Consider the following 21,371-nt stretch of genomic DNA (forward strand, 5'->3'; position numbering starts at 1 on the left):
GGAGGGTAGTGGTGCCGAGGAGGAGGAGGGTAGTGGTGCAGAGGAAGAGGGTAGTGATGCAGAGGAGGAGGGTAGTGGTGAAGAGGAGGAGGAGGGTAGTGGTGCAGAGGAGGAGGAGGGTAGAGGTTCAGAGGAGGAGGGTAGTGGTGCAGAGAAGGAGGGTAGTAGTGCAGTGGAGGAGGGTAGTGATGCAGAGGAGGATTATGGTAGTAGTACAGAGGAGGAGGAGGGTAGTGGTGCAGAGGAGGATGAGGGTAGTGGTGCAGAGGAGGAGGAGGAGGGTAGTGGTGCAGAGGAAGAGGAGGGTAGTGGTGCAGAAGAGGAGGGTTGTGGTGCAGATTAGGAGGAGAGAAGTGCTGCAGAGGAGGAGGGTAGTGGTGCAGAGGAGGAGGGTAGTGGTGCAGAGGAGGAGGGTAGTGGTGCAGAGGAGGAGGAGGGTAGTGGTTCAGAGAAGGAGAGTAGTGCTGCAGAGGAGGATGGTAGGAGTGCAGAGGAGGAGGGTAGTGGTGCAGAGGAGGAGGAGGGTAGTGGTGCAGAGGAGGAGGAGGAGGGTAGTGGTGCAGAGGAGGAGGAGGAGGGTAGTGGTGCAGAGGAGGAGGGTAGTGGTGCAGACGAGGAGGGTAGTGACATAGAGGAGGAGGGTAGTGGTGCAGAGGAGGAGGGTAGTGGTGCAGAGAAGGAGGGTAGTGGTGCAGTGGAGGAGGGTAGTGGTGCAGAGGAGGAGCAGGGTCGTGGTGCAGAGCAGGATGAGAGTAGTGGTGCAGAGGAGGAGGAGGGTAGTGGTGCAGAAGAGGAGGGTAGTGGTGCAGAGGAGGAGGAGGATAGTGGTGCAGAGGAGGAGGAGGGTAGTGGTGCAGAGGAGCAGGAGGAGGGGTAGTGGTGCAGAGGAGGAGGAGGAGGAGGGTAGTGCTGCAGAGGAGGATTAGGGTAGTAGTACAGAGGAGGAGGAGGGTAGTGGTGCTGAGGAGGATGAGGGTAGTGGTGCAGAGGAGGAGGAGGAGGAGGGTAGTGGTGCAGAAGAAGAGGAGGGTAGTGGTGCAGAGGAAGAGGAGGGTAGTGCTGCAGAAGAGGAGGGTAGTGTTGCAGATTAGGAGGAGAGTAGTGCTGCAGAGGAGGAGGGTAGTGGTGCAGAGGAGGAGGGTAGTGGTGCAGAGGAGGAGGGTAGTGGTGCAGAGGAGGAGGAGGGAAGTGGTTCAGAGAAGGAGGGTAGTGGTGCAGAGGAGGGGGAGGGTAGTGGTGCAGAGGAGGAGGAGGGCAGTGGTACATAGGAGGAGGGTAGTGGTGCAGAGAAGGAGGGTAGTGGTGCAGAGGAGGAGGGTATTGGTGCAGAGGAGGAGGAGGGTAGTGGTGCAGAGGAGGATGGTAGTGGTGCAGAGGAGGAGGAGGAGGGTAGTGGTGCAGAGGAGGAGGGTAGTGGTGCAGAGGAGGAGGAGGGTAGTGGTGCAGAGGAGGAGGGTAGTGATGCAGAGGAGGAGGGTAGTGGTGCAGAGGAGGAGGGTATTGGTGCAGAGGAGGAGGAGGGTAGTGGTGCAGAGGAAGACGGTAGTGGTGCAGAGGAGGAGGAGGGTAGTGGTGCAGAGGAGGAGGGTAGTGATGCAGAGGAGGAGGGTAGTGGTGCTGAGGAGGATGGTAGTGGTGCAGAGGAGGAGGAGGGTAGTGGTGCAGAGGAGGAGGAGGGTAGTGGTGTAGAGGAAGAGGAGGGTAGTGGTGCAGAGGAGGATGATAGTCGTGCAGAGGAAGAGGAGGGTAGTGGTGCAGAGGAAGAGGAGGGTAGTGATGCAGAGGAAGGGGAGGGTTGTGGTGCAGAGGAGGAGGAGGAGGGTAGTGGTGCCGAGGAGGAGGATAGTGGTGCAGAGGAAGAGGAGGGTAGTGGTGCAGAGGAGGAGGGTAGTGGTGCAGAGAAGGAGGGTAGTGGTGCAGTGGAGGAGGGTAGTGATGCAGAGGAGGAGGGTAGTGGTGCAGAGGAGGAGGAGGGTAGTGGTGCCGAGGAGGAGGAGGGTAGTGGTGCAGAGGAAGAGGGTAGTGATGCAGAGGAGGAGGGTAGTGGTGAAGAGGAGGAGGAGGGTAGTGGTGCAGAGGAGGAGGAGGGTAGAGGTTCAGAGGAGGAGGGTAGTGTTGCAGAGAAGGAGGGTAGTAGTGCAGTGGAGGAGGGTAGTGATGCAGAGGAGGAGGGTAGTGGTGCAGAGGAGGAGGAGGGTAGTGGTGCCGAGGAGGAGGAGGGTAGTGGTGCAGAGGAGGAGGGTAGTGGTGCAGAGGAGGAGGAGGGTAGTGGTGCAGAGGAGGAGGAGGGAGGAGGAGGAGGAGGAGGAGGGTAGTCAGCCACCACAACCATTAACCACCACAACCTTCAACCACCACAACAATCAACCACTACAACCACCAACCACCTCAACCATCAACCACCACAACCATCAACCACCACAACCATCAACAAACACTACCATCAACCACCACAACCATCAACAAACACTACCATCAACCACCACAACCATCAACAAACACTACCATCAACCACTACAACCATTAACTACCACCACCATCAACCACCTTAAGCATCAACCATCACAGACATCAACCACCAGAGTTATCAACCACCAATACCTTAAACCACCACAACCTCAACCACCATTAATATTAACCACCACTACCACTAATCACAACCATCAGCCACCACAATTACCAACCACAGCAATCAACCACCACCACCACCAACCACAACTATTAACCACCACTAGGACCAACCACTACCACCAACAATAAACATCACCCACCGCTGCCACCAACCACAACCTACCACCACAGCCACCAACCACAACCCAGCAACAATTCCACCACCACTACCATGGATTCTCCATTAAGTGAAAGTAATGAATAAAATATTTTTAACCTACCTTTTATTATGCTTCAGTTTTATTTCTAGTATAGGTAAAAATATATTTTTAAACTATTTCTACATTTTTTATATATATTCCATCAATCAGGAAAACGATTTTTATGCAACATTTAAGGTTGCGACACGGTCTCAAAATTGTTTAGCCAAAGTTGTACAGTAAGTTGTGGCAACTTATTTAAAATCACACAATAACATAGATAATACATGAAAACAAACGTTGTCACACCTGGCTACTCTCCCGACCTACACCTGTAGATGAGAGGGAACACGGAAGCCCACACCTGGCTACTCTTTCGACCCACACCTGCACATGAGAGGGAACACTAAAGCCCACACCTGGCTACTCTCCCCACCCACACCTGCAGAAGAAGCCCCACACCAGCATATTCTCCTCATCCAAACCTGCATATCAGAGTAAATACTGAATTCTACAGCTGGGACCACTGCCAGCGCCCACTTGCAGATGAGACGGAACAGTAAACCAACACCTGTCTCCTTCACACCTGCTACTCTCCCCACCCACACCTGCAGATGGGAAGGAATACGGAAGCCCACACCTGGCTACTCTCCCCACCCACACCTGCACATGAGAGGGAACACTAAAGTCCACACCTGACTACTCTCCCCACCCACACCTGCCTATGTCACACACTCATGCCAAAGAAAACTTATGTCAAGTAAATCTAGCTTGTATTAAGCAAGACAATGTTGGGCTAAATATTGATCAGTGTTATCTTATAAGCAGTGAAGCTTGCTTAATGAATATTCTTGGTCGCTAAACGGTGCTCAAAGTTACTCAAGAAGCCTTATAAGTTCTCTAATTCATGACTTTTAATGTAAAAATATTTTTGAAACCACTGGAAGCACTGTGAATTAAACAACTGAGTTACAGATATTCACGTGTTAAAATGTAGTCAATACGTACAGGTGAGTGGCGTGTAAGAGAAGTCCAGGTTACTATACCCTCCTCTTGAGGGAGGACACAGCTGAGCCACCAGGCGGCAGCACCAGTCTATGGGGGGGTCGTCATCAGTGTGGCGCCGCCAGATGGACAGGTTGAGTATCCTACCCTGGTACTGCAGAGTGTCCAGGGTGTCCGGGTCCACGTAGCTCCTGGCGTCCAGGGTGTCCGGGACCGCGTAGCCCGTGGCGTCCAGGCCAATGTCTGAAGACATACACTGAGATACAGTCACGGTCGTTACTGGTATGTTCTAAGATATAACAAGAAGACATACTGAGCCATCCACTCACCTTACAGCTGGGTTTATTACCTGATGACAAGTCCGTATTTTGGACAGTATTAATAGCATCTAAACTATGTATTAATAGCTTTTAAAAGCCACGGTCAAGGTCATCCATCAATTGTCAAGGTCATCTGTATCAATGGTCAAGGTCATCTGTATCATGGTCAAGGTCATCTCTATCAATGGTCAAGGTCATAGTCAAGGTCATCTGTAGCAATTGTCAAGGTCACAGTCAAGGTTATCTGTATCAATTGTCAAGGTCAAAGTCAAGGTTATCTGTATCAATTGTCAAGGTCACAGTCAAGGTCATCTGTATCAATGGTCAAGGTTATCTGTATCAATTGTCAAAGTCACAGTCAAGGTTATCTGTATTAATTGTCAAGGTTATCTGTATCAATGGTCAAGGTCATCTGTATCAATGGTCAAGGTCACAGTCAAGGTTATCTGTATCAATTGTCAAGGTCATAGTCAAGGTCATCAGTATCAATGGTCAAGGTTACAGTCAAGGTTATCTGTATCAATTGTCAAGGTCACAGTCAAGGTTATCTGTATCAACTGTCAAGTTTATCTGTATCAATGGTCAAGGTCATCTGTATCATGGTCATCTTTATCAATGGTCAAGGTCACAGTCATGGTCATCTTTATCAATGGTCAAGGTCACAGTCATGGTCATCTTTATCAATGGTCAAGGTCGCATTAGAAGGTCATATAAACTAAGTCAAGGTCACAGTGAAAGGTCATCTGGACCAAGTATCAAGGTCACAGGGATAGATGGGTCACCTGAATTAAGGATCAAAGTTATGGAAGGTCTAATTAACCAAGGGATCAAGGTCACAGTAAAAGGTCATCATGGACAGGAATTAGGTCACACTGAAAGGTCATCTTAAACAGGAATTACGTCAATGTGAAAGGTCATCTTGAACAGGAATTAGGTCACAGTAAAAGGTCATCTTGAACAGGAATTAGGTCACAGTGAAAGGTCATCTTGAACAGGAATTAGGTCACAGTGAAAGGTCATCCTGAACTGGAATTAGGTCACAGTGAAAGGTCATCTTGAACAGAAATTAGGTCACAGTAAAAGATCATCTTAAACAGGAATTAGGTCACAATGAAAGGTCATCTTGAACAGGAATTAGGTCACAGTGAAAGGTCATCCTGAACAGGAATTAGGTCACAGTAAAAGGTCATCTTAAACAGGAATTAGGTCACAGTAAAAGGTCATCTTGGACAGGAATTAGGTCACAGTGAAAGGTCATCTTGAACAGGAATTAGGTCACAGAGAAAATCCATCTTGAACAGGAATTAGGTCAGTGTGAAAGGTCATCCTGAACAGGAATTAGGTCACAGTAAAAGGTCATCTTAAACAGGAATTAGGTCACAGTGAAAGGTCATCCTGAACAGGAATTAGGTCACAGTGAAAGGTCATCCTGGACAGGAATTAGGTCACAGTGAAAGGAGATCTGTACCACGAATCAAAGTCAAAGTGGTAAGTCATCTGAACCAAAAGTATGGCGTCGCTAAATACTGTCGGAAAATCCGACACCATTTAATAATCATACAGATAATAGCTGTATTGTATAAACAAGTTAACCCATAGAAAACGTAACTTGTAGTGGAATTACCGTCTATAGAAAACGGGATATCATCACCACATACTATTAAAATCACCACCTATTATGGTGGGAATTATTCTTAAATACATTAGTCTTTGGACTTTACCATCATAAAACATCTCATATAAATTAACTTAATTATCAATATTAAAGTAGAGTAAATGTGACCCTTCTATCACTTTTGACATCTGGACAATGTAAGCTAAGCGTCAGAGTGAGGAAGGAGGGCGGCCATTGTTGTGTCACCTCCGAGACGTGTGGAGCAAATTCGGCTCCTATCATATCTGGACAATGTCGGCCAGTAGCGTCAATAGTATGGAGTGTTAGACAGCCATTGTTGTCACCTCCGAGACGTGTGGAGCAAATTTGGCTCCTATCATATCTGGACAATGTAGGCCAGTAGCGTCAATAGTATGGAGGGGCAGGCATTGTTATTGTCACCTCCGAGACGTGTGGAGCAAATTTGGCTCCTATCATATCTGGACAATGTCGGCCAGTGGCGTCAATAGTATGGAGTGTTAGACATTATTGAGACCAGAGGCGCAGGGAGCAAATTCGGCTCCTGTTAATTTTACTTGGACGAAGTGTTATGGAAACCAAAGGTGTACCATTATCACACGCTGTCAACAAATTCAAGTTAAGTGTCTTTCCGAAACCTGTATATCTATCATTAGTGGCCATTAATGTCATTGGGTAGGGTTAGATCACGAAATCGCCTCATCCTAAAGGTAATTAAGCCAGGTCTTCAATGTTCCATGTACAGTATTTTCTCTGATATAGCTTGTCATATATAGGTATCTGGCTTTACAGCTAGCGCCCTTTTAACAGGTCAAGACGAGGAAGCAAGGCTTTGTGCATCAGTTACTGGGTGATGGAAGCTACCTCAAAGAGGATAATTTGGTGTCTACACCCTAGTTATACCTGGTGGACTAACCTGCTGTACTATAAGATAAGGAACCTCTTCAATGTATGTAGTCTATTACTGTAGTTTGATTGGCTGCATATATACATTTAATAAACCCCCCTAATGTGTAGAGGATCGATTTGTGAGATTGAGATTATTGCAGAAATACAGTCCACTTAACATTATACAAATTGCTATCGTAGTATATAAATTAACGTAAATATATATTCATATAAATTAAATAAATATAAATCTCACAGGTCGGTTCCCACATTATTAGGTCATCTTCAAACCGGATGACGGATTATTTGATCCTTTGAACCCACATTTGGTCATCTTAGTACCGGATGAACCAGTTAACCAGTGGATTCATTAAATATACTAGTGCAGTGTTATTTAAACAAAGCCAGCAGTCAATGACGGCGGCGTTGACTCGTGCGAGTTCACGAGCCCCGCTCAGTTCAGATAAGCCTTAGTCAGCGGTTTCATGCACACCCACAGAGATTTGGTGGCGTGTTATTCTGTGAAATGACAGCGCTAATATAGAAGCCAGCCAAATTAGTGGCTGTGTCCTCGCAAGATTGTTCACGGATTTCGTGGTGTTACATTTCGCGAGAGATTATCTACGAATTTTGTGGAGTTTATTTCGCGAGGTCACTAATAATATTTAATACTTCTAGATAATATTAGAAGTTTCATAGAGGCTAATTAAGAGGCTATTATCAATAATTGTATATATTATTTCTCCAAAATAGAGAATTATTTAATATAAATTGCACTAGTGATCACAGTATAATATTTACTAATTGCCAACCCACAACAGGGTAGGATATTAACATTGACTAGTTGAACTATTATCGTTCATCCTAGTCCCATTATTACCATAGTCAGTTGTACTATATTGATCAACCTAACACCATTAATGAATGGTCCAGACCCTAATTTGGGTGTAATTTTTATCAACTCGAGTTGAGTTGTATATATAATAATTTACTTATGATCATTACACCTTTGAGTGATTAATTAGTTTCTCTACCATCCTAGGGTGATATAGAAGAGCTAACCTAAAGGTACTTCCAGTGACACTGGTTTATCACTCAAATCATTAGTGTGTATGATTGTATATATATAATGTGTATTAATTTTAAGTGCTAACCTCTAGTAGAGGTAGGATTATTGCCTAGTGAGTGCAGAATTTACCCTAGGCTACCATTAGTGCTTGTTCAGTATTATGAGCAGCCCAAGGACAAGCCCCACAAGGCTTCACCAACGAGCCAGTATGGATAATGCAGGGAGAATGAAAAGAACCCTTGCAGGTCTTAAAGGCCACTTGACAAGACAGATCAAGAAATGTGAAGATTTGTCACAACAATCTCAAGTTGATTATGCTGACCTGGAAAGCTATTATCAAGCAGCTGCAGGTAAATTTGAGCAAATCAAATGTCAAATAGCAACATATGTGGCTGAACTTGCCAACACCAATTTATCAGAAACAGAAATAGACGACATTATGGTTGATCTTGCGAATTATGAAGATCACACTCAGGCCACGTTACAGCCTTATGTCAAATTAATTGCCCAGAACAAGGCAACAGCAACAACAACAACAGTTGCATCTAATACGAGTCAAGCAGAAGCTCGACTCCCTCCAATTAATTTACCCACTTTCTCAGGAAAAGATGAGGAAGATTGGGACGAATTTTGGAACAAATTCGTTGACCTTGTAGACTCAAAACAATCTTTACCAAAGAGTAGTAAATTCTCTTATTTGCAAGGCCAATTATCAGGTGAGGCTAAAACAGTAGTATCCCATCTGAGATTAACTAATGACGGCTATGATCTGGCAGTAAAACTCCTCAAGGATAATTATGCTGATCCAGAAGTAAGAACATCACATTTAGTTCATGAGCTGTTGCATTTACCCCCACCGGAGGCTTCAGCTGATTCACTCCAAGTCTTCAAGCTGGAGGTAGAATCATTGATCAATGCCCTCAGCCTGACAGCAGATACAAACGGGGCTGAGTGGGTCTTGAAAATAATTGTCCAGGAGAAAATACCTAGGGACATATTGAGACAAATGAGTGCTCATTACAATAAAGGTATCTTATCCATGAATGAAATATCTGAAGGTTTAAAGTCAGTAGTTCATCAATTACGAACACATGACAAATTAAAACCACCAAGTAAACCTTCAGAAACCAATAATAGTAAACCACAGAGTACCAAAGGTACTCCAAATCAATCTAGACAATATAATTCAACACCAAAGTGGAACAGTAGCAGTGTGGGCGTATATGCAGTGGGACCCTCCAAGCCTATAGTTACTGTGCTGTGTCACCCAAGAACGTGACACCAAAGGGTACTGGAAGCTATGGAACATGTTTGTTCTGCAATGAGAAACATTCAATGTACCACTGCTCTAATTTTCCTGATAGTGACGCCCGTGTTGAGCGACTCAAAGATTTGCAACATTGCACGAGGTGCCTCAGGAAACATAACATCAAGGACTGTGAGACCCAATTACACACCTGTAATAGGTGTAACAAAGGTCAGCACCATGCAGCATTGTGCAGAGACACCAAAACAACGTCTCCAAACCCCAAGGTGGAAGATAGCATTCCCACCTCAGTACAGTACTGCAAGGTGCAACCAACAAAGAGTGTCCAATCGGCAAAGTCTAAAGGTAATACGACTTTGCCTACTGCCCAAATTACCATCCTGAATAAGAAGGCCAAGGTCCATACCCGTGGGTTGTTTGACCAAGGATCCCAGAGAACATTTATCACTAAAAAGTTGGCAGATGAATTACAATTAAGGCCTGTAGCCCAGATGTCATTCAATATCTCAGGGTTTGTAACAGATGCAGGACCTCAAGTCTACCAGGTGGTACAACCATCAGTACGTTTAGGCAGGTACGTCTGTCGAGTACAAGCCATTGTGGTGGACAAAATACCAGTAGACCTACAAGTTCAAGGTCTGAGAGCAACAGCCAAATTCCTGAGAAATAGAGGAATAAAATTGGCAGATAATATTAAGTCTGATCACCTCACCGACTTCGGTCTCCTTATAGGGACAGACTATTGTCATCGATTCATCGGTAGCCCTACTAAATATCAGGGTATAACCATGTTAAACTCTGCAGGAGGTAAATTAATCTCAGGCCCAGTATCAAGCCTGAGGAGATCTATGCCTGCAGATAAACAATACCAGTAGAAATCTAAATTTGTCAGCTGATTATATTTCTCCAGTAGCATTATACTAAGGAGATTACAGCTGACTATACCAACAGAGGTTGATGTTAGTATCATCATATAAAGTTGAAGATGAGTTCATGAGGCCTCAGTGGCAAATCAGTGAACAGTAGCCTAAAACAGCTACAAGTCACTGCGACCAATGTCACTGAACCCACTGCAGTCTCAGAACCATTCTTTACTTTAATGATGAGCTATTCAATCTTCTGAATCAATTAACTAAATTAAACCCCAATAAATCTGATGACTGATTTGATACATTTATTATTTAATCAAGATGTATTCCATGGGCCTCAGTGTTTATATATCAGTGACTAGTTACCTGAACAAACTTCAAGTTATATCTAATGTCACTGATCTCACTGCAGTCCCTGAATCATACTTGACTGTAGTACTTGATCACATCCAGTCTTCTGGGTTAAATAATAAGTATTTAGGCTTGAATATTTGCTTTTCAAGAGTTGACAGGGAAATGAAATCGCATTAGACTTCTAACCCCTGCAACTCTAGTACGGGACATCCGTCCTGTACGAACAGACACACAAATGTGTGATTACCAACTACTAACATCAAATTAATCGAATAATTCGAAGGAGGAGAATCGGTGTTTGTCTGTTCTAATTAGGACTTCGACCCGTGAGCAGCCCCTGGGGAATTATGTCGGAAAATCCGACACCATTTAATAATCATACAGATAATAGCTGTATTGTATAAACAAGTTAACCCATAGAAAACGTAACTTGTAGTGGAATTACCGTCTATAGAAAACGGGATATCATCACCACATACTATTAAAATCACCACCTATTATGGTGGGACTTATTCTTAAATACATTAGTCTTTGGACTTTACCATCATAAAACATCTCATATAAATTAACTTAATTATCAATATTAAAGTAGAGTAAATGTGACCCTTCTATCACTTTTGACATCTGGACAATGTAAGCTAGGCGTCAGAGTGAGGAAGGAGGGCGGCCATTGTTGTGTCACCTCCGAGACGTGTGGAGCAAATTCGGCTCCTATCATATCTGGACAATGTCGGCCAGTAGCGTCAATAGTATGGAGTGTTAGACAGCCATTGTTGTCACCTCCGAGACGTGTGGAGCAAATTTGGCTCCTATCATATCTGGACAATGTAGGCCAGTAGCGTCAATAGTATGGAGGGGCAGGCATTGTTATTGTCACCTCCGAGACGTGTGGAACAAATTTGGCTCCTATCATATCTGGACAATGTCGGCCAGTAGCGTCAATAGTATGGAGTGTTAGACATTATTGAGACCAGAGGCGCAGGGAGCAAATTCGGCTCATGTTAATTTTACTTGGACCAAGTGATATGGAAACCAAAGGTGTACCATTATCACACGCTGTCAACAAATTCAAGTTAAGTGTCTTTCCGAAACCCGTATATCTATCATTAGTGGCCATTAATGTCATTGGGTAGGGTGAACCAGTTAGATCACGAAATCGCCTCATACTAAAGGTAATTAAGCCAAGTCTTCAATGTTCCATGTACAGTATTTTCTCTGACATAGCTTGTCATATATAGGTATCTGGCTTTACAGCTAGCGCCCTTTTAACAGGTCAAGACGAGGAAGCAAGGCTTTGTGCATCAGTTACTGGGTGATGGAAGCTACCTCAAAGAGGATAATTTGGTGTCTACACCCTAGTTATACCTGGTGGACTAACCTGCTGTACTATAAGAGAAGGAACCTCTTCAATGTATGTAGTCTATTACTGTAGTTTGATTGGCTGCATATATAAATTTAATAAACCCCCCTAATGTGTAGAGGATCGATTTGTGAGATTGAGATTATTGCAGAAATACAGTCCACTTAACATTATACAAATTGCTATCGAAGTATATAAATTAACGTAAATATATATTCATATAAATTAAATAAATATAAATCTCACAGGTCGGTTCCCACAAATACTTCATGAAATTATTTATGCACAAGAATATATACAGCAGCGGAATGTTTCGAAAATTTATTATTTATGTAGTAGTCGCCCTTAATAAGTCAATATTTGTAATCAAAGTATAAGGTTTGTCACCTTAGGGTGACTATATTTGTAAACAATATAAGGTGTTTGTCACCTTTAAGGTGACTATATTTGTAAACAATATAAGGTGTTTGCCGATCTTAAGGTGACTATATTTGTAAACAATATCAGGTGTTTGTCGCTCTTAAGGTGACTATATTTGTAAACAATATCAGGTGTTTGTCGTCCATAAGATGAATATATTTGTAAACAATATAAGGTGTTTGTCTCCCTTAGGGTGACTATATTTGTAAACAATATAAGGTTTTGTCTCCCTTAAGGTGATTATATTTGTAAACAATATAAGGTGTGTGTCTCCCATAAGATGATTATATTTGTAAACAATATAAGGAATCTTTCGTCCATTACATTGTAAACATATATGTAAACAATGTAAATCAGAATTACTATATTAAACATGACGAATGAAGCCCTTTGCGTAATTTTGGTATTAATAAATAACCCTAAAATTATGGTGGGAAAATATGAATATTTACCAAGAGTCTGCAGGTGAGGAAGGTGAGGCAGGTGACGGATGAGGACGGGCAGTTGGTGTAGTGTGAGGCACAGGTTGAGGATCTCGAGGGTGTGAGGCAGGAGGGGTATGGCTGCCTCAGACAAGACACCAACAAACTCCTGTAAGGTACACTTACTGCCGGGGGCTGTCAGCCTCTCCAAACATTGTTTTTTTATAAAACTACTCTCTTTGCTGTGTATACTATTGCCAAGATCTAAGGATATGGTTACCTTCATTTTTGCCAGCTCTGACAGTGTAGACAGGCGCTGCTTTAGTTGGGATGGATCGAATATGATTAGGTAAATGTTCTTAGGTGTCACCTGCTTAAGAACAAGCGGCAGGACAACCCACGAGTCAACACTAGATATTCTCCACACGTGTTCTGTACGCAGCTTCTCACACACGGCTTGGATGACGTGTTCACTCCCGCGGGACTCTGCTACATGCTTCAACAGCTCGTCAGTCTCAGGTGTAACCATCTTGCACAGGTCAATTATGTGAGTAATGAATCTGTGCTCTACTCCCCGGGCACACAGCACCCCGGTAGTGCTGACTAAAATGTTCTGCCATCTGGGGCGCACCCAAAGCTTATGTCGCACGTCGCTAATATCAAATTTTGACCCTCTCAGGTGCTCTCCCAAGGAGCGTTTTTCCTTACGTACATCCACCAAGAGGTCATTGATTAAAGACCATACCCTTGACACACAGTGTGATGCTTGATCACCTCGGTCTTGCTCAGCCCTCAACAAGAGAGCGACCAGCCCCCTGCTGGCACAATACTCCTGGTACCTGGCGTGAAAATAGCCAAACACCCACACCACATTGAGGCCCCGACGGTAGCTGGTTCTTGTGAAATAGTTGGACAAGACCTCCTCCTGCGGCAGCCCCAGAGTGTCACACTTCTCCCTAATCTCCGCTTCCGTCTCCGGCCAAAGGTCGTACTCCTTCCTCTGGATCCCTCTTAAACTAATCTCTTCAAAGAAAAACAGAAACTGATCACATTTTCCTTTGGGGTCCACCACATGTTTGTCTGTGAGTCTGGACACCAGTTTACTGGTTATGAAGTCATAAATCTTCTCGTAGACTTGAGTGTTTGTGGTGAGGTTGTTAAATTCTTCTGGAGCCTCGACACACAGCAGCGCCAACAAGGTCAAGGTGAGTGGAGTGTTGAGGTACTCACCCAGGAACTGACTCATCTGCTCCAGCCGCTGGGTAAACCTCCCTGTGATGTCACTCCGTTGGCACTCTTCCTCCACCAGCACCTTGATGGTTCTCTCGGCGAACTCCACGCGACGTTCTGGAGTGATGCCCAAGACGAGGATGTTGCAGCGAGGTCTGGTGTGTGGGACGAGCTGTGACAGTTGTTGGTCCCACCCCGGCCGTGTGGTTATCACCAACCTCACATCCTTGCCAGGCAGGTGCAACAGCTCCTTCACCAGCCTTCCTGAATGGTCGTTGACCTCGTCGTAGCCGTCAATCAGGACTAATATATTTAAGCTCAATATTATCTCCTTAAACAGCTGGAAGTCAGCGTCAGAATCACGAAGTGTTTGAGGCAGCAACTGGTGGAGGAGATCATGGAAGGTATTAAGATGTGAGTCCCTGCACTGTACATAGAAAACGAGGTCCACAGTGCCCAGGTGACGTATGGCAGCAGGGTCCTCTACCCACTTCTCGAGGATGAGCTTGAGTAAAGTTGTCTTGCCCATACCACCCTCCCCCGTCAGGAGGACACATTGAGGGAGTCTTCCGTCCTCTCGTCTCATACTCAAGATGTCTTCATAGTTTATATCCTGACCCTTGGCAGCGTGGGAGGGTCTTGTGCTATCCTGACCCTTGGCCGCATGGGAGGGTCTTGCCCCTTATAACAGGATCTTCAAGGAGTCGCAGTCGTGTAAAAGCAAGACTTGGGTTGTAGTTAATGTTGAGGAGGAGCCAGGGTGCGGGAAGAATCTGGTACAGCAGTTTATACCCGTCAGTTAGCTCCTGCTTGCTCATCTGCTTAACCTCTTCTGTGATGTGGCTTTTGAACACTTTAATATCCTGGTGGAGCTGAGCTAAATAGTCCACCTCTGAGGGATCCAGCGGCTCTCTGATCTTTGCTCGCAGTCCATCAATATACTCTGTGGCATCTCTGCTCGCCAGGTCCACATCCTGGCGGTCTATCCTCCACTTGTTGCCGGCCTCAACCAACATCTTCGTCATTAAGTCTGTGAGATCCGTCAGCTTATTCTTCAGGTCTTGCTCCGTTATTATCACATTATCATGGGCCAACGTGTTTCGGTGTTGCTTCAGGCTGTAAATGAGGTGTTCAAGTGATGGTCCCTGAGGCCCTGGAGTGGTCCACGTGGGGTCATTCATCTCAGCCAGACCACACACACGTTGCAGGAGTTTGTACAACAGGGTGATGTCAAAAGTTGCCGCGTCAGAGGAAGCTTCGAGTTTATCCCTCTGGTGATCATCGAAGACACGCCTGTACTGAGCATTGGTGTACCCCAAGTCCTGAGTGAGGTAAGTCACTACTGGGAAGGTGCCCTGGTACGACCACATAAACACACTTGCTAGCGCGTGTCGTCCTGCCTTAGTCACAGCTAGTTCATACCGCAGTCTGTTAAAATCTACTGGCATTGTGGAGGACATATTGAGCTTTATGGTTCACTCTTCACACTACGTTGGTCAAGTTTAACAACAGCAGTCAGAAGCCAACGGTAAGTTTCTTTTACTAAAACATTAACCATGTGGGTTCACAGTTGACAACATAATTTATTGACAAGAATTGTGTCAGGCTTTGTTACACTATTCATATATGAGCGAGATATTTATTTAAAATCTCCACACCTTAATCATTTCCCAAAAATTCTTCTCCACTTGTTTATATTACAATACACATTTAATCACATTCCAGGCCAGACAATAACTAAGTCGTGACTTTATCCTTGTTGGATGTGAGCATTATTGCTTCCCAGTTTTATTGGTTATTTTATTTAATTTTGTTTTCAGGTCCTTGATTATTAATAAATAATACGAAGTTATTATGTCTTAGTTTTTCTATTATTAAAGACTTTCTACGATGTCCATCTGTCTTTAAAACTTCGTCGGGTTTTCGCCACCTGGAAATACAAAACATACAAAATTTACTTTATCAACACAAGTTGTATTTGTTAAATAGTGAAATAAATAAATTTTGTGACTGAAAACTAATAATAAATTCATTTTTGGATTATTCCTCATCTTTCCCGTTTTGTTTTATAACATAAAACTTGTCTATATTTTAATATAAGTCAAGTAATCAATGTCGTGTTAACTTTTGGGTTATGGTGCGTGAACACGGCTTATTTTCTCATATGTAAACTGTATTGTGCAGAGATTGTTCACTTCTGGAGCCGTATTAGCCAATTATGTACAAAATTGACATCTGTGTCTTTGACAATACCATGAAGCCAACAGTATGGTGTTGATACTTTATTATATATTTTCTTAGTCGAATATACAGAATATCTAACAGAAGTGCAGCACATAACGGTTCAGACAATCTTTCCTGGAATTCAGAATTAAGTATAACCAACAATTTCACTCCTGGACACTGCTGACACCCTCCAAGATCACAAACTTATACCCACAATTTACCATAAACCAATAGTTTTGGAATGGGAATTATTTCACAAAAAATAATTCTGAATAAAACTAATAAATATTTTCATATCCAACCTTCATTTAGATTTTATTTTGAAGAAACTCTAGAGCCAGAAACCACAATCACAGGTCACGAACCCGATTAAAACTATCCCAACAACATATTTAAGAGAGACTGTCTGTTTGTCTGTGTATCCAATGTTGGCGGCCAGATGCTTGGCGCCAGCCGCACCCAACCTTGCAGGGGAAATGGTCTGAGGTACGGGACGGACATAGGCTGGTAGGGGGTTGGCGTAAGTTAAATACTCAAAGAAACCACGTACGATTTCTATTGGGTAAATTGCGAAATATTTGGTGAGCTCCACCTAGAGTTTTCTGTGGAAAGTAATTTTTTGACAGAAGAGGTGACGAGGGGAATGAGGGTAAGAACCAAGTGGGGGACCAATGGGAGTGGGATGATGGGGGAGAAAATGGAAAGAGGTAAGAAACCGGGTTAACCGGGAAAAGGTAAGGGTTAACGCTGACGAGCCGGAGGAGGACAGGTAGGGTGAACCTGGCCAGGTGTGGGAGGGCAGGTAGGGTGAACACTAGCCAGGTGTGGGAGGGCAGGTAGGGTGAACACTGGCCAGGTGTGGGAGGGCAGGTAGGGTGAACACTGGCCAGGTGTGGGAGGGCAGGTAGGGTGAACCTGGCGAGGTGTGGGAGGGCAGGTAGGGTGGACACTGGCCAGGTGTGGGAGGGCAGGTAGGGTGGACACTGGCCAGGTGTGGGAGGGCAGGTAGGGTGAACCTGGCCAGGTGTGGGAGGGCAGGTAGGGTGAACCTGGCCAGGTGTGGGAGGGCAGGTAGGGTGAACACTGGCTAGGTGTGGGAGGGCAGGTAGGGTGAACACTAGCCAGGTGTGGGAGGGCAGGTAGGGTGAACACTGGCCAGGTGTGGGAGGGCAGGTAGGGTGAACACTGGCCAGGTGTGGGAGGGCAGGTAGGGTGAACACTGGCGAGGTGTGGTAGGGCAGGTAGGGTGAACACTGGCCAGGTGTGGGAGGACAGGTAGGGTGAACACTGGCCAGGTGTGGTAGGGCAGGTAGGGTGAACACTGGCCAGGTGTGGGAGGGCAGGTAGGGTGAACACTGGCGAGGTGTGGGAGGACAGGTAGGGTGAACACTAGCCAGGTGTGGGAGGGCAGGTAGGGTGAACACTAGCCAGGTGTGGGAGGGCAGGTAGGGTGAACACTGGCCAGGTGTGGGAGGGCAGGTAGGGTGAACACTGGCCAGGTGTGGGAGGACAGGTAGGGTGAACACTGGCCAGGTGTGGGAGGGCAGGTAGGGTGAACCTGGCCAGGTGTGGGAGGGCAGGTAGGGTGAACACTGGCCAGGTGTGGGAGGACAGGTAGGGTGAACACTGGCCAGGTGTAGGAGGGCAGGTAGGGTGAACACTGGCCAGGTGTGGGAGGGCAGGTAGGGTGGACACTGGCCAGGTGTGGGAGGGCAGGTAGGGTGAACACTGGCCAGGTGTGGGAGGGCAGGTAGGGTGAACACTGGCCAGGTGTGGGAGGGCAGGTAGGGTGAACACTGGCCAGGTGTGGGAGGGCAGGTAGGGTGAACACTGGCGAGGTGTGGGAGGGCAGGTAGGGTGAACCTGGCGAGGTGTGGGAGGGCAGGTAGGGTGAACACTGGCGAGGTGTGGGAGGGCAGGTAGGGTGAACACTGGCCAGGTGTGGGAGGGCAGGTAGGGTGAACACTGGCCAGGTGTGGTAGGGCAGGTAGGGTGAACACTGGTCAGGTGTGGGAGGGCAGGTAGGGTGAACACTGGCCAGGTGTGGGAGGGCAGGTAGGGTGAACACTGGCGAGGTGTGGGAGGGCAGGTAGGGTGAACCTGGCCAGGTGTGGGAGGGCAGGTAGGGTGAACACTGGTCAGGTGTGGGAGGGCAGGTAGGGTGAACACTGGCCAGGTGTGGGAGGGCAGGTAGGGTGAACACTGGCCAGGTGTGGGAGGGCAGGTAGGGTGAACACTGGCGAGGTGTGGGAGGGCAGGTAGGGTGAACCTGGCGAGGTGTGGGAGAACAGGTAGGGTGAACACTGGCGAGGTGTGGGAGGGCAGGTAGGGTGAACCTGGCCAGGTGTGGGAGGGCAGGTAGGGTGAACACTGGTCAGGTGTGGGAGGGCAGGTAGGGTGAACACTGGCCAGGTGTGGGAGGGCAGGTAGGGTGGACACTGGCCAGGTGTGGGAGGACAGGTAGGGTGAACACTGGCCAGGTGTGGGAGGGCAGGTAGGGTGAACACTGGCGTTGCACCACTACACTTTGTGCAGATACAACCTGATTTATTTCCAGCTTTGGTTTTTAGTGAGTGTATGATGGACACAACATCTGTCGGGCTGACTGGTGAGAGGAGAAGAGAGTTTGGATAGCTGCCTGAGAGATATGTGTTGATATGTGTCTGAGTCTGTGGGATTTTACTGGCAAGGTTAGCACCAACCGATGAAAAGAAGCTATTAAATTCATTCGCCATTTCTAAATCAGTTGACGGTGTAAGGCCATCCTTAAAGAGTGTTATCTGGTTGTGGGAGTGTTGTTTAGTTCCTAGGATATTAGAGATGGTTTTCCATGTGCTTTTCATGTTGCCTTTTGCTTCTTTGAATCTAGTCTCATAATATGAAAGTTTAGCTTTTCTTATGATACTGGTAAGCACTGATGAGTACCTCTTAACTACTTCCTTTGTAACTAGCCCAAACCTAAATTTCTTTTCATATTCATGTTTATTGTTGATTGATTTGATTATGCCACTTGTGAGCCACGGGTTATTTTTTCTTTTATCAGTTACTTGTTTGGTAAGGAGGGGACAGTGAGTGTTGTAGAGGCTTAGAGTTTTGGAGAGAAAGAGGTTAGTTAATGAGTTTATATCCTGTGTATTATTAAATTCAGATTCCCAGTTAATATTGTGAAGTGCATTAGAAAGATTGCCTAAAGCTGATTCACTGTGTAGCCTGAATGAGAGTTTCTTGCTTTCTGGTGGTGCTGTGTCCATGTTTGCTATGAGGAAGGTAGGATAGTGGTCAGTTTTTCTGTCATAGATTACCCTAGATGTAAGGGGAGCTGTTATATTAGTCCATAAGTGATCCAGAGTAGTGGTAGATGTTTGAGTGACTCGGGTGGGCTTGGTGATTGTGGGGATTAGCATACAGGAGTGCATGCTGTTACGGAAATAGTCAACTTGAGGATTGTTTTGAAGACCCAGGTCAATGTTGAAATCACCTCCCAGAATAATGTAATTTTTGTTGAGATTGTTATTTATGATAAGATTCTCTACGTTATCTGAGAATGAAGCTATGTTGGTATTAGGAAATCTATAGATGGCACCGATAGTCAGAGAGGATTTAAGGGATTTACTGGAGAACTTGGCAAAGGTATATTCACAATAGTCGTCTCAATCACTGATGACACTATTGCAGATAAAGGTATCTTTGTAATATATTGCTGTGTCACCTCCTTTTTTATTAGGCCTGCAGTTATGAATGGCTTTATAACCAGCTAAATTGTAGAGTTGGGTATAGTCATTACTTAGCCAAGTTTCTGTTAAAATGATGAATGATAAATTAGTACCTAGTGCTGTGAGTAGTGCATTTATATCAACAAAATGTTTACCAAGTGACCTAACATTTTGTAAGAAATATGTAAGAACATGAACATGTAAGAAACATGTAAGAACATGAACATGTAAGAAATATGTAAGAACATGAACATGTAAGAAACATGTAAGAACATGAACATGTAAGAAATATGTAAGAACATGAACATGTAAGAAACATGTAAGAACATGAACATGTAAGAAACATGTAAGAAAATGAACATGTAAGAAACATGTAAGAACAAAATGCATGAACATTTTGTAAAACATGTAAGACTATGCAATGAATTGAACTTGCAGAGAACATGAAAGAGAATGTGTAAACAGTTGAACAGAGAATATGCTGTGAACATAGTGGAAACACAAAAATACGGTAAGATTATTGGTAATTGCTAAATTTAAAATTCTTGCAAGGGCAGAGTTGAGAATGGATCTGGGGGTGGGAAGGTTTAGGTAGAGTTGTGCAAGGGGTGAGATACGCGGAGAAGGGGGTGAGAGGGAGAGGTGATGTAGGGAGGGGGGGTGAGGGGGATGGGGGAAGATATAGAAGGAAGGCGGGAGGGAGAGAAGTAAGTAATTATCAAAAGGAAGGCACCAAACCGGGAAGGCTATGTAGCACCATCAAATGTGCGGGATAATCAGAGGGCGCTAAATATCACCAAGGATGCCAATACGAGAACAAAAACGCATAAGGCGAACGATATCAAAAGTATTCGAGTCACCAAGAATACTATCAAGAGACAAGCGACCACGGGGGACGGTCGGAAAACAAGACACACGCTCGTCCCGGAAGTCAAGACATTCAACAAGGATATGCACGATTGTAAGAGGGACAATGCAATTGGAACAATAAGGAGCAGGGCGGCGCTCCATCAAATGACCATGAGTTAAGCGAGTATGGCCAATACGCAACCTCGCCAGGGCCGTTTCCCATCGCCGGTTACGATGGTAGGAGGACGGCCACGAGGACACACAACTTTTAAGAGAACGTAGTTTGTTACCCTTAACAGACGACCAACAATCCTGCCAACGAGTAGGGATGGAGGAATGTATAACCGGGTAAAAGTCGGAATAAGGAACCCCTTTACAAGAGATGGGACAAGAGTGGACAGCTTCCCTGGTGGCAGCATCCTCACGCTCATTTAAAGAGACACCAATATGGTTGGGAACCCAACAAAACTCAACCGACTTAAATTTACTGTGAACAAGAAACAGCCAATGCTGGATCTCGACAACCACTGGATGAACCGGATTAAAGGACCCAAGAGCCATGAGGGCACTACGAGAGTCAACAACAACTACAAAGGAAGATTGACAACGAGAGAGCAGGAGACGACGAGCATAGAGAATAGCATAACGCTCTGCTGTGAAGATGTTAGTCTCCGGAGGTAAGCGACACATATAAGTGTGATCAGGAAAAACAACAGAGTAGCGAACACCGTCCGCAGACTTAGACCCATCGGTAAAGACGGAAACGGAGTGGGAGTGAGAAGAAAAGTGCTCAAGGAAAAGGCGTTTTAGAACCGTAGGAGGGTTAAAAGCTTTAGGGATGTGGGTCAAGGAAGTACAAAACTGCGGAAGGGGGACACTCCACGGAGGCAAATAAGGAAGAACACTAGGAGAAATATTAGAAATTCGAAGGGAAAG

General features: G+C 45.3%; 1 protein-coding gene across 1 annotated transcript in view; it reads right to left on the bottom strand.

Annotated features, from left to right (window-relative positions):
• Positions 1 to 21,371, bottom strand: part of LOC123750002 (uncharacterized) — an 81,402-nt gene that overhangs the window by 38,192 nt on the left and 21,839 nt on the right. The window contains exons 2-3 of the mRNA XM_069301697.1: positions 12,448 to 15,577; positions 3,819 to 4,058 (exon numbers count right to left, since the gene is read on the bottom strand). Coding sequence (XP_069157798.1) covers positions 3,819 to 4,058; positions 12,448 to 14,233 — 2,026 coding nt within the window. The 5' untranslated portion in view covers positions 14,234 to 15,577. The remainder of the gene's footprint in view (positions 1 to 3,818; positions 4,059 to 12,447; positions 15,578 to 21,371) is intronic.

This window comes from Procambarus clarkii, chromosome 46 (genome assembly GCF_040958095.1).
Source record: "Procambarus clarkii isolate CNS0578487 chromosome 46, FALCON_Pclarkii_2.0, whole genome shotgun sequence".
NCBI lineage: Eukaryota > Metazoa > Arthropoda > Malacostraca > Decapoda > Cambaridae > Procambarus > Procambarus clarkii.